A 13,436-nucleotide genomic window follows, 5' to 3' on the forward strand; every position below is an offset into this window, starting at 1 on the left:
AGAAAACTAACTTCCTTCAGCCAGAACTCACACTTGGATAACTTAGCATACAACTTCTTCTCTTTCAAGACTTGCAATGTCAACTTCAAATGCTTAGCATGATCTGATTCTGATTTAGAGTAAATCAAAATGTCATCAATGAACACCACCACAAAACGATCCAGATATTCATGAAAAATACGATTCATGTACTCCATAAATACTCCAGGTGCATTAGTAACACCAAAGGGCATCACGGAATACTCATAATGTCCATAATGTGTTCTGAAAGCCGTCTTCTGCATGTCCTCATCTTTCACTTTAATCTGATGGTAACCCGACCTCAAATCGATCTTGCTAAACACACGAGCACCAACCAATTGATCCATCAAGTCATCAATTCTTGGAAGTGGATACTTGTTCTTGATTGTCACCTTATTCAACTGACGATAATCAATACAAAGTCTCATACTTCCATCTTTCTTCTTAACCAACAATACTGGAGCTCCCCACGGCGACACACTAGGTCTCACAAACCTCTTCTCAAGCAATTCTTCCAACTGCTTCTTCAATTCAGACAATTCAGATGCAGACATCCTATACGGTGCCATAGACACAGGTCTAGTACCAGGTACAAGATCAATAGAGAACTCAACTTCTCTCTCAGGCGGTACATCAGGAATTTCATCAGGGAAATCTTCAGGAAAATCGCACACCACCTTCAATTCTTCTATGATCGCTTGGTTCTCAATAGACATCGATGCAACCAAGGCAAACACTTGAACATCCTCTTTTACTAACAAACGAAACTGTCTAGCGAATAACAACTCAACACCTTCCTCTTCAGGAGAAGAAAACCTCACAGACTTATCATAGCAGTTGATGTGAACACGGTTATGCTCTAACCAGTTCATCCCTAAGATCACATCCAAACCTCTCAACGGCAAGCACACAAAATCAACAAGGAAGTCTCTGTCAAAAATCGACACTAGACACTTCAAACACACAAGAGAAGTGGTCACCGAACCCTTAGCCGGAGTATCGACAACCATCTCTCCGTTCATAGCAGACAACACAAGACCCAATCGATTAACACAATCAGCAGATATAAAGCAATGAGAAGCACCGGTATCAATAATAGTAATTAAAGGAATGCTATTAATGAAACAAGTACATCTGATGAGTGAATGCTCACTAGTGGTCTGAGTTCCCGACAAGGCAAACACCTTTCCACTAGATTGCTCCTTCTTTGGCTTTTGACACTTGCTTCCAATATGTCCTTCTTCACCACAGTTGAAACACACCATCTGCTTATGCTTGCAAGCAGGTGACGTATGTCCAATCTCTCCACAACGGTAACACCTCATGGCACCAGCAGTACACACAGCGCTCTGATGGCCAACCTTGCCACACTTGAAGCACGTAACACTAGCAGGTGCATCTCCCCCACTAGTTCTCTTGCCATCAGTAACTTTCTGCTTACCCTTTCCACTCGAAGCGTCATAAGGCTTACCACGACCTTGATAACCTTTTCCCCTCTTCTCACTTATCACACGATAATGAGCATCGTTGTCCTCTTCATAGATCTGACAACAATCAACCAAATCAGCAAAGATGCGAATCTTCTGGTAACTAATCGCCTTCTTGATCTCTGGACGCAACCCATTCTCAAACTTAATGCACTTGGAAAACTCACCATTCGGCCCATCATAGTATTGGTAAAACTTAGCCAATTCACCAAACTTAGCAGCATACTCCACAACAGATTTGTTCCCTTGACTTAGCTCAAGGAATTCAATTTCCTTCTTGCCACAGACATCTTCAGGAAAGTACTTCCTTAAGAACTCCATGCGAAACACAATCCAAGAGATCTCTTCACCACTCGCTTCCAATCTCCTACGGGTCTCTAGCCACCAATCATCCGCCTCAACTGCTAGCATATGAGTCCCATACCGAACCTTCTGTTCAGGAGTGCAATCCATGACATGGAAAATCCTCTCAATCTCCTTAAGCCATGTCAATGCGCCATCAGGATCATAAGTTCCCTTAAACACATGAGGGTTCTCTCTTTGGAAGGTAGCCAAACTCCGAGAAGCATCACTCTCCCCACCATTCGGTTGGTTCTCCAAAGCTTGAGCCATTGCTTCCAAAGCAGCAGCTATTGCAGCATCATTCCTTCCCGCCATCTCAACTCTTCACTACAACACAAAAGCAATCAGCACAAAACAACAATACGACGTTGTTAGACCACACTACGACACGACACATGGCCGGACAAGACCAACCAGGCTCTGATACCACTATTGTAACACCCCAAATCTGCCCCTCAATTAATAAGAGAAATCAGAGTATAAAATATCGAAACAAGCAACTAATTTGAGGCATCACATATTCGACTTAAACAAAACTACAATTCATGCTCAAAGTACATGGATACATAACACTTATATCAGAGGAAACTCATAATTCATCAATCTTTTAAATCCAAACAACTTCATAATATTGCAGCGGAATCCAAATAATAACACATATCTAGATCAACATATGTCCTTGCCAACATGGCACAATTTGTCCAAAGCGTCTCCACAAGACACAACATCAAAGTTCAAGAAAAGATAATCAACATAAAACAAGACACAAGCAAGTATCGCAAACATTCCCCCCGAGTGCTACGTATCAGAGCATTGACACACCGACTCGAGCTATAAGGTACACGGCTACTCCACGTCCTTACCTGCACGTTACCAACGGAGGGTAACATTCAAACATAAGGGGTGAGATATCATTCATTATAAAGAAACGTATGATAATATTCTAAGCAAGAGAAAAGATCATACATTGGTCACCACTTCTCATCCCCATACTCAATACAATGATTTCACAACACATAATCAACTTAAGGAACGACAACAATGTCATCAATTCGACTATGACGATAGATACAATTCGCAAGTAAAATTCCACACAATCGCAACAACATCTCATCATCAAGTCGCCACATCATAATCAAGTAAGACTCGAATGCAATTCACATGTGACTCGACTTATGAAGATGCATGTGGTACCATTTGGAGTAAAACTCCCACGTCTCAAGAATTGCCATTGGGCACACCGTCGCTAATTGCCATTAAGGCCACCGTCACTTTTTACCATTAAGGCCACCGTCTCTTTATGCAATGGATGTGACTCACTAAATGCAACATCCATACAAACACGACATTCACAAATACATCACAAATACCGACTAAACATCATTACTTTTATAGTAATTCACCTCTTCCCAATCACGTCGCTACGTTGTATCATCATACAACAACACACCACTTCACCACACAAATCATAACATTAAACAAATACATTTAAAGAAGGATTAAAAGATTTATAAGCATTCCTAAATCACATTCATTAGAGAGGTCTCAATTATAGCTTCGCATAGGTTCAAACGGCACTTAAAAAGGAGTTACGGTTCAAAAGTTACATCATTTCAAAGATTAGGAAAAATTCTGCAAAACAGGGTTCGCGGCGCCAACAAGGTTCGCGGCGCGAACTGAGCGAATCCAAAAATCCCTAACTTTCTGCCAAGCAGTTCGCGGCGCCAACAAGGGGTCGCGCCGCGAACTGAGCAGATCCAGTTTTTCCCAAGTTTCTGCCAAGAGGTTCGCGGCGCCAACTGGCGATTTTCAGAAAACCCCAAACACAGAAAACAGCATACGAAACCCATTCAAAAACCCCTAAACTCAACCCAATCAAGTTGGAAAACACCAAGCATCACAAATATCAGTAGAATACATGTTATAGACACAATTATAACACCTATTATGGGTCTTCTAACATCATAACATCTTCAATCATGCTTAGATTCACAATTTCATAGAAGTCAATTATAAACTCTAACAATCTCTATTCAATTTCTACACAATCATGGATAACAACATATAATCAAAACCCCACCCAAAACATCATCATACATCCCTTTAGCATGAAATAATCCCACCCTTACCTTAGGTTTTGGATTGAAGCCAACTCTATCTTCAACCTTGAGATTCTCCTCTTTCTCTTCACTCTACTCTTCTTTCACCAAAAACCCCAAAATGAACTTCTAACTAATGGGCTCTAACTGACGGGCTCTAACTAACACCCCTCACTTACTAATACCGACTTAGGCCCAATTATCAACAACACTTACTATCTTATATTATTACTAATAATTCCCAATCAAAACAACATAAAATCAATCAAGCATATAATTAACACGTTTTTCACAATTAATTCACATAAAATAAGGAATTAAAGAAAAACGGTCGTTACATTAACACTCCATGCCCAAGTTAATACATGAAAAAGAAGGGTGAGTAGAGTTTGAGTTTGAAATTGTGTACATAAAAGTGGTGTATATGCTTTTTGTAAAATGGAGTAGTTGTAACAAACTACTATTTTTCAAGTGTGAACAGCATGGAACCGTTAGATGTATCTTAGACTTAAATCTCATATGCTTATCTTCAAGATACCCCTCGCGCACTACAGGCACTTTGAGTGAATAACAACTTCTTTGGGAGCGGCGGCCGATGACTGTTCTGGTCGGCCCATAACATTTTCCCCCAAGCTCTCGTCTCTATTTGATAGTGAGAGGGTTTTTCATATTTCCTCGTTCATGCCAGCCACATCTTAGTGAAAGTGGAGATTCGAGAAGTGACTTTATAGTTCTTGGGAATTTGAGCCTTTAATGCGCCCCATGCTTGAGACATCTTTTTAGGGAAATGAAATGCTCAAGTTCCTCGTTGGTGTGATCTAAAGCGTAGTGACTGTTATTTTTAGTAGCTTATAACACGATTCCTGAAAAGTTAGTTTTGAAGTTTGTTAGAGCGCCAACTTTATTTCTTTGTTACCTGCAATGTTTTACAACACTTTCCTTTCTGCAATTGAAGAAAATAGTGCCTATCATGACTCAAAAATCAAATTAAGATACCCCCTCTTGGGTTGAGTTTGTATCTTCATTAACCATCTCTATCTTTGTTCGAGATAGAGGTCTCTATAGAGCCTTTTTGGACGTAGGTCCATCTTTGGGCGGGGGCGTACTGAATCCTGATGAAGAAAAAATAATTTGTAGTGAGTATGATGAATGTTCCACCTCTTTATGTGAATGTACCTTCTCGATCTTGGGTTTTCAGTTTCCCTTTAACAACTTTGAAATATAATTTTTGAATCAATTGATGGTTTCCCCTTCGCAAGTGCACCCTGCGAGACACGTATATCAAAGTTTTCCAACACTGATGTGAATATCAAAAGGGAAAATCCCTTATGTCCCTTTTCTTCCATCTTTTCAAAATACAATGTAGTTTTGTAGACTAGGCGCAAAGCCATGGTTTGATTAATCTGGTGCAAGTTGTTTTTAGTTTTGAAACGTTTTCCATGAGCCTAAAACATTTTGAAAATTAATTCTCCTATTTTTTCCTCTCCATAAAAAAGCTCATGCAACAATATGTTTTGTAGGGACCGGGGTGGAAAACAGGTGTACTGACCTGTTCCCCAATTACTGGAACAAATGTCATTTCCTAACGAGGAATATATTGTATGTCTACAAGGAGGTTGATCTGTCTCAGGAGGATCGTTATCTGAAGAGATGATTGGTTGGTTCTATCAAAGAGTTGGGTCATGTAGGGGGCGTCACACCTCGAGAAGAGGCTTCGCAGAAACATTTAAAATAACTTATAGAAACCACATTGCTGATGGATACTCGCACCAAGGAGGAAATGAAGGTCATTTTTGGTGAATTTCAGAAGTATTTCCCCTATCGTTAATTCGATTATCTGTAATGCGCTTACTTTGGTATTCCCTATTTGAAAAATCGATGAAGGATGAAGTAGAAATCTCCCCGTTTAGATGAGGAATCTGACCAACCTTGGTCGTAGAGGACCCTTAACACACTTCGAAGTTGGTTAGTGTACTTTGAAAAATTCCAATAAAATTTATATCGACAATTTAAAAATAAACTATCAAAATTTTAATTTATTATCAAAAATTTGTTTGCACTTTTAATTTAAATTTGTCCATAGACGGCCTAAAAAATATGAAAATATGTGGATGCACGTAGGGGTGGCAAAACGGGCCGCCCGCCCCGCCCCGCCTAAAGCCCGCCAAAAAATGAGCGGGGCGGGCATGCCCGCCAAGTAAAATGGGCATAAAAATTATGCCCGCCTATTTTTATTTATATATTTTTTTTCATTTTTTTAATAGATTAATAGATTTTTTTTACCTTTTAATTAAATTTTTCACTTATTTTTTAAAACAATTTTTTATAAAAGCAACTTTTTAACAAATTCTACTTAAAAAATATTACATATATTTACAAATAAATATATAAAATAAACCATCAAGAATTGAAATTATTAAAATTAACTAAAAAAAGGAAATTTTGGAGGAGGGGCGGACTATGGCGTGCGGCGGGTTTTGGCGGGACGGGCTTTAGCGAGCGGCGGACCTAAAATCCCAACCCAACCCGCCATTTTATGACGGGTGCGCGGGCCGGCCCGGCGGACCACGGCCCGTTTTGCCACTCCTAGACGCACGTGTATAATTTGGAGGTGGCAGGTTAAATCACCCCTGACGTTGACTAGCCTGTGGGCCAATTTCTCAAAGCCTAAATTGGGACAAAAATACTTCTTCCCTCATTTATTTTATATAACAATTTAATCATCATAGATAAAGACAGGAGACTCACTTCATCAACCGATCAATTCCAGTTTGCGCTGACCTTCAACCATGGCCAAGAACATCCTCAAAACTCCAGCACTTCTTCAGGTAATTTACTTATTCCATTCAACCCAAATTAGTCCATGTCTTCATACAACTTTTAATAGATATACATAAGTGTTGCGTTGCTTCACTGATAGTGAAGTCGCTGTGTGAATTAACCACAATTCGTTATTTAATATGAAACGGTGTCATATCGACAATTTCCGATACTATTTTGTCGCAGTCGTTCGGACCGATTTTTAAAACCTTGATATATTAATTCATTTATTTTTCTGCATGTGTTTTTTAACCAGTACATCCTTGAAACAAGTTCATATCCAAAAGAGCATGAACAATTGAAGCAACTTAGAGAGACAACAATTCAGAAATACGGCAATCTGTAAGTTGCATATATCTACAATATATCTATTATATATTCAACCCAATTTATTTATTTCTGCATTATTTTTGTGAACACTGTCACAGGAGTGTAATGAATGTGCCTTTGGATGAAGCACAATTCATATCTATGCTTCTGAAAATCATGAATGCTAGCAAAACTTTAGAAATTGGAGTCTTCACTGGTTATTCTCTTCTTACTACAGCTCTTGCTCTTCCTCCTAACGGCAAGGTATCATACCGTAAATCTTGACGATAACGATGATATGAATAAATTAAAATGAAATGTAGTTTATGAATTTCTATATTTTCAGGTTGTTGGAATTGATATGGATCGAGAAGCGTACGAGACGGGATTGCCCTTCATTCAGAAGGCAGAAGTTGAGCACAAAATTGATTTTGTTCACACCGATGCATTATCAGGCCTCAACGGCCTTATTGACGTAAGGGTTTATGGTTTAGGGTTTAAGATTTAGAATTTAGTCTTTTTTATGATTTTTTTGTCTGAACACGTATATGATGGATAGAAGATTGAAGAAAAATGAAAATTGGATTACTTGTATTGTAGGGCAAACATGAAGAGTCGTTTGATTATGCGTTTGTGGATGCTGACAAGGAGAACTTCACAAAGTATCATGAGGTGTTATTGAAATTGGTAAGAAAGGGTGGAATAATTGCTTATGACAATACATTATGGTCTGGTTCCGTGGCGATGTCTGAGGATGATGAAATGGACGATATCACAAAGCGAAAAAGAAAAGTTGCAATTGAATTCAACAACTATATTGCAAATGATACTCGTGTTGAGTCAACAATCCTTTCTATCGGGGATGGTGTAAGTCTCTGCCGAGTTCTGTAATATCCATCAAAGGAAGAAAGAAATAAAAGCAGCAATGTCGATGGTTGGTTCGCATTTTAATGGAAAGATGTATCTTATTGAAACTATGTAATCATGATCATATACATAGTTGTTTTCAAATGTTCGATTTTTGGATTTCCCCTAAAGTGTTATTGTTGACATTTAGTGATACATCAGGAGCGATAGTTGCGATCTTCTTGTCATGCTCCTTCTGTATGCAAGATAAAGCCGAGTTGTTGGCAATGTGAAATGAATCACATTTAACAGTGTCTATTGCAGAAGCTATTTCATTCATATTATGCATTTTTCTCGCTTCTTTGCTTTTACCCCATAATAACATGTACAATCCGCAAACAATCAACGCGGCTCCTGTTAGACTGCACAATACGATTTATAACAAACTGTCGAGATCAGTAACCAACCGTGTCACATATTTACTGCAATGAATATGTTTCTCAAATCTGATTGCTTAGTTTACCTTCCGACCGTAATGTATTCGTTCAATACGAACGACGAAATGAAGGCCACGAGAACAAGCATTAGAGGATTAAAAGCAGACACATACAAGGGTCCTTTCATGCCCACACACCAAGCCAACAGAACAAAGCACACTCCTGAGGCCAATATTCCCTACAAAACAAAGACTAACAACAATTGAATACTGCATAACTTGGTTACTGCATGTTTGGTATCACGGTGAATTTATCAAAAACGTTATGATTCTGATAAAATTACAGTCATACCAAACATGTACTAATGTATGTTATGAATCTTCGTACCGCGGAAGCTGCTGTCAAAAGTCTCAAATTCCAATCAAGCTTCCATTGGCTCCAATCTCTCTCAGTACAAACAGCAAATATAAAAGACTGGATTGTGCCCATTATCGAGGTTAACGCTGCGATTGAATAATGCCAAGGAAAATTCTCACTCATCTTCGACTGCGTTTATCCACATTCATAACATTATAAACAAGAAACAATGTTTTCATCATTTTTGTATAATAAAATTGAAGTTAGAAATTGTAACTACCTGAGTTATAAACCATAATGAGAAACTAAGAGCAGTGCCTAAAGCTAGCATGAGTCCCCAAACATGAGAACCAGCAGGGGAATGATGAGTTGTTGATGTAACATCTTGCAACAAATCAATGTGCAATGATAAGTTAAATAATCTTTTGCCTTCATATAAAGTGAGGATCATTGCACCACAAATTCCACTTAATGTTCCCATCAACTTTGCCTTCCCAGCTGGTGTTCCAAGATTTGGCTTCTCCATTCTTCAAAAATCAATCAAAACACATTTTCACTGTTTAATCCAAAATCGCTTAAAAACCATGAGAAATGCTTAGAGCCGTCTTTGAAGACATGCAAAACAGACTCTCATATAAAGCCCAGAATTTATCACAGTTAAACTGAGGCTAAGTAGGACCTCATAAAATATTTGTCCCAGTTAAATTGTGGTAAAATAAAACCTTTATACAGAACCTCAAAAAATTGAGACGGCTCTGAAAGGGCTGATAGTAAGGCCACAGACTAATAGTGTTACTTACCTTAGAGAAACAGCCAGAACATAGGTAATGGCAGGAATGAGGTTTAACATGGTTATAGTATATGTTGCAGATACCAAAGCCAAAGATTTAATGTACAGGTTTTGTTGTAATGATCCCCTGAAAATTTTTAAATTTTCATCAAGCTTAATCCTTGCTTAAATTACTCTATTAAAATCATAATCATAAACTTAATCTAATAGAAAATTTTACCCAAATAATCCACAAAGAAAAGCTTGGAATAGCACCTTTCCAGTCAAATTTTGCACACTTTTTCTAAGGAAACATACCAAAAAATAAATTGAACATATAATTGATATTATTTTTTTTAATAGAAACCAAAAGATATTTTATAGATAAGAAATATATATGTACCTTTCAAAGAAGAAAACTAATGGCACAGTGAAGGCAGTAGAAAATACAAATCTATAAACAATAAGAATACTTAAGCTTGATCCATCATTTGTTACCATTTTTAACATTATATTAACAACTGCATATATTGATTGAACCACTATCATCAACACAATAGGCTTTGCACTCTCTATGGCTTCAACACTGAATAAATTAACCATATTTTTCAATAACAAACTTAAATTAATTTTAGTTTTTTTCCAATGTTTAACACACCAAATAATTAATAAAAGCAGCACCATAAAATGTCCATGTTGTTTTGGTTATATTTATTTATTACTATTATATAATTTGGTTTGTGTTATTGGAATCAAGTAAGATTCATCAACTTTTTGTGTATTTGGAATTAAGATTTTATTGATGAAATTGATAGTTTTGGATTGGCCTTTTGTTATATCAATGAGACATGAAGTTTAACATTCACAAAGAGACATTTTTATTTCAAGTTTATGCTAGAATTAACGTTATTTAAACTTTTATTTATTTTATTTTATTATATTTCAGTTTTCAATAACTTGACTTCTAAGTAATAAGGTTTTCCTATTTGTTGCAGACAAATAAAGATTGTCTATTTGTTAGCTTAAAAAGGTTGTCTGAGGGAACTTCTTGACTTTGCTGACATATCAATTCAAATTTCTCAATAATTTAATAAAAAAAGTGATTTTGTTATTCAATAATATAAAATAAGTAGAAGTTATTTTGCATTTGTTTATCATGATTGAAAATCTCAATTTTTTTAATAAAAAATGATTTTTATTTGGAGAAGCTAATTAAAACAGTTTGTCATTTTAAATAATTGTTTAGATGTTAAAGTTGTAATTGAGCATGACAAAAATATAAACACAACACTATGATAGAAATGAGAAAGCTAGATCACACTTTGTTATTATAAACGATCTAAACTTTGCAAATGATAGACTCTAGCGTATATATGACAAGCAAGTCAAGTTAGTAATCATCTACCAGTTTTCTAACTAATTCATAGGTTAGTTTAAAAGTTGTTATGGCAATTACAACTCAAAGTTGTTAGTTTGCCTTGTAAGCTATTGAATGGGTAAAGACTTAGTTAGAATATTCTCAACTTGTTCTTTAGAGTTATTGGGAAGAAAATGTTCAACTCATTCTTTTACTTTGTCTCTACAATCTAATTTAATATTTTTGGATCTTTCCTGAAAAACATAATTAGTTAGTATGTGTAATGTTGATTTGTTGTCACAGTAGATGACGATGAGACATTGATATGATAGTTGAAAGTATTGTAATAAGTAACGAAATCATTAAAGTGGCTTGAGCTAATGCTCTTTTTTCTACCTCTGGCCAGGGTTCTAGAAAATACAAAGTGTTTTTTTGTTTTGTTTTGTTTTTTTGTTTTTCTAGTTTATCACTACGACAAAAAACGCATCTTGTCTCAGGTGTAAAGTGGATTGTACCTCGTGTTAGAAATATCAGAAAGATAAAAAAGATTCAGACTGAATCGTGAATGAAGTAACTTTCCTTAAAAATATTTCAAGCACTCTCTTAATTGTCTTATAGTTTGGAAAGCAAGAATACCCAGGATAATGTCAGCATTACTCGAGTGTGCGCAAGACCGGTGAAGAACTCGAATGCAAGGAACAGTGTCTAGAATAATGAAGAGGATTTATGATTTTGTGTGTTTCATTATGGATTCATAAATGTGTATTTATAGGTCATGCATGTGTTGTTTCATAAATTTGTAACTCTTGATTAAACAACAACTTTTCACCATATATTACAATGATTCATCTATAATGACACAAGCACCCTTCATGAAGTGTTGTAAATTTGAATTTGAAAAATAAATTTTATGCAACAACCAAAAATCTATTCCCATTTTTGTCACATTGGAATACACTATGGTAATTATTATTTTATAATTTCCAACAATCCCCCACTTGTTCTAATAATGACAAAAACTCATTCCAAAAATAAAGATATAAAGAATGTTAGTAGAGTTAGGTATCTTTTGATTTAAAACTTAACCTTAGTGAGGATAACACAAAGTTTAATCGGAATATTAGGTAGCCATGCTTTTAAACCATTAATCCATATGATTAAATCGGTGTTACCTTACACACACTCTTTAAAGTTTCTTCCTCTACATATCTCGCTTAGCACTTATTTATGGCCATATGCTATCCTGTTTCATGAATTTTTCATGAGAGAAACTCCAACTCTCACTTTGAGACGACACCATCTCGAAATTCACATAGGTGAAGTTCATAGATACGTTTCTCTGTTTATGAACTCCATTAAGAGGTTTTGATAACCTCAACCTTCTATTTAAAATAGTCAACATTGTTACCCAAATGTATGACTTACATCCAATTCAACGACTTGTTGTTACCCATTGAATCTTGAAGTTAATGTTCTGTTAACATAAGATTGGGTTGCTGCCGCTGTCGGAACTCTTATTTGAGGAGTTTCAACCCCATCCCCTCTCGAGGTTGTTTTTACTAAGTCTCTGGCTAGTGGCTTAGTAAACAGATCTGCCAAATTATAGCTTGTTCGTATATAGGTGAGTGAAATGATTTCATCCTTAATCAATTTTCTCACAGACGAATGTCTAAATCAAATATGCCTAGACTTTCCATTATACACTTTGCTGAACGCTCTTGCTAAAGTGGCTTGGCTATCGTAGTGTATCAACCACTTTGAGACAGTGTCTTTAGCCAATGGAACTTCCAATAGAAGATCCCTCAACCATTCTGCTTCTTGACCAGCGGAAGAGAGAGAGCCATGAACTCTGATTCCATGGTGGAAAGCGTAATGCATGTTTATTTCTTGCTCTTCCAAGAAATTGCTCATCCAGCTAGTGTAAATATCCACCTAGTTGTAGATTTATGATCTCCAACATTAGATATCCAACTCACATCGGTATATCCTTCTAGTATGGAAAGAAACCTACCATAGTGAAGGCCAAGATCTTTGGTTTTCAATAGATAGCCAAAAATCCTCGTGATTGCCTTCCAATATTCAGTACTTGGATTACTAGTAAATCTACTCATTTTACTAACTGCAAATGATATATCGGGTCTGGTACATTGCATTAAGTACATGAGACACCCTATTGCACTTGCATATTCCAATTCAGCCACTACTCTTCCATTGTTCTTTTGAAGTTTAACGACATGAGCAAAAGGAGTGGTTACTTTCTTAAATTTTAGGTGTTTGAACTTATCAAGCATTTTCTCAATATAACGTGTTTGACTAAGTTCATAACCCCCATTATGTCGCTTAACTTTGATCCCTAGAATTGTGTCAACGAGTCCAAGATCTTTCATCTTGAAAGTGGAAGTTAGAAACCTCTTTGTTTCTAAAATTCCATTCAAATCATTACTAATTATCAGCATGTCATCAACATAGAGACAAAGGAACAGTATTTTTTTCACACCTTTGTGTTTAAACACTTGTCACAAGAATTAGGAATAAATTCATTAGAGAGTATCACATAATCAAACTTTTGATGCCATTGTTTTGGTTCTTGTT

General features: G+C 36.4%; 2 protein-coding genes across 2 annotated transcripts; one reads left to right on the plus strand and one right to left on the minus strand.

The window, feature by feature from the left end:
- Positions 1 to 6,631: 6,631 nt before the first annotated feature.
- LOC131636804 (flavonoid 3',5'-methyltransferase-like) lies at positions 6,632 to 8,242 on the plus strand. The gene is made up of 5 exons (XM_058907398.1): positions 6,632 to 6,777; positions 7,026 to 7,111; positions 7,198 to 7,342; positions 7,425 to 7,553; positions 7,679 to 8,242. The coding sequence occupies exons 1-5, from the start codon at positions 6,739 to 6,741 to the stop codon at positions 7,967 to 7,969; spliced, it is 690 nt and encodes a 229-aa protein (XP_058763381.1). The 5' UTR covers positions 6,632 to 6,738; the 3' UTR covers positions 7,970 to 8,242.
- On the minus strand, positions 8,085 to 10,258 carry LOC131636803 (WAT1-related protein At1g68170-like). The gene is made up of 7 exons (XM_058907397.1): positions 9,891 to 10,258; positions 9,729 to 9,791; positions 9,519 to 9,635; positions 8,999 to 9,245; positions 8,749 to 8,907; positions 8,448 to 8,599; positions 8,085 to 8,346 (listed from the first exon to the last, which is right to left on the minus strand). Exons 1-7 carry the CDS (start codon positions 10,169 to 10,171, stop codon positions 8,085 to 8,087), a joined length of 1,281 nt encoding a protein of 426 aa, XP_058763380.1. The 5' UTR covers positions 10,172 to 10,258.
- Between the last annotated feature and the right edge of the window lie 3,178 nt (positions 10,259 to 13,436).

The sequence above is a fragment of the Vicia villosa genome, unplaced genomic scaffold, assembly GCF_029867415.1.
Source record: "Vicia villosa cultivar HV-30 ecotype Madison, WI unplaced genomic scaffold, Vvil1.0 ctg.001839F_1_1, whole genome shotgun sequence".
Classification (NCBI taxonomy): Eukaryota; Viridiplantae; Streptophyta; class Magnoliopsida; order Fabales; family Fabaceae; genus Vicia; species Vicia villosa.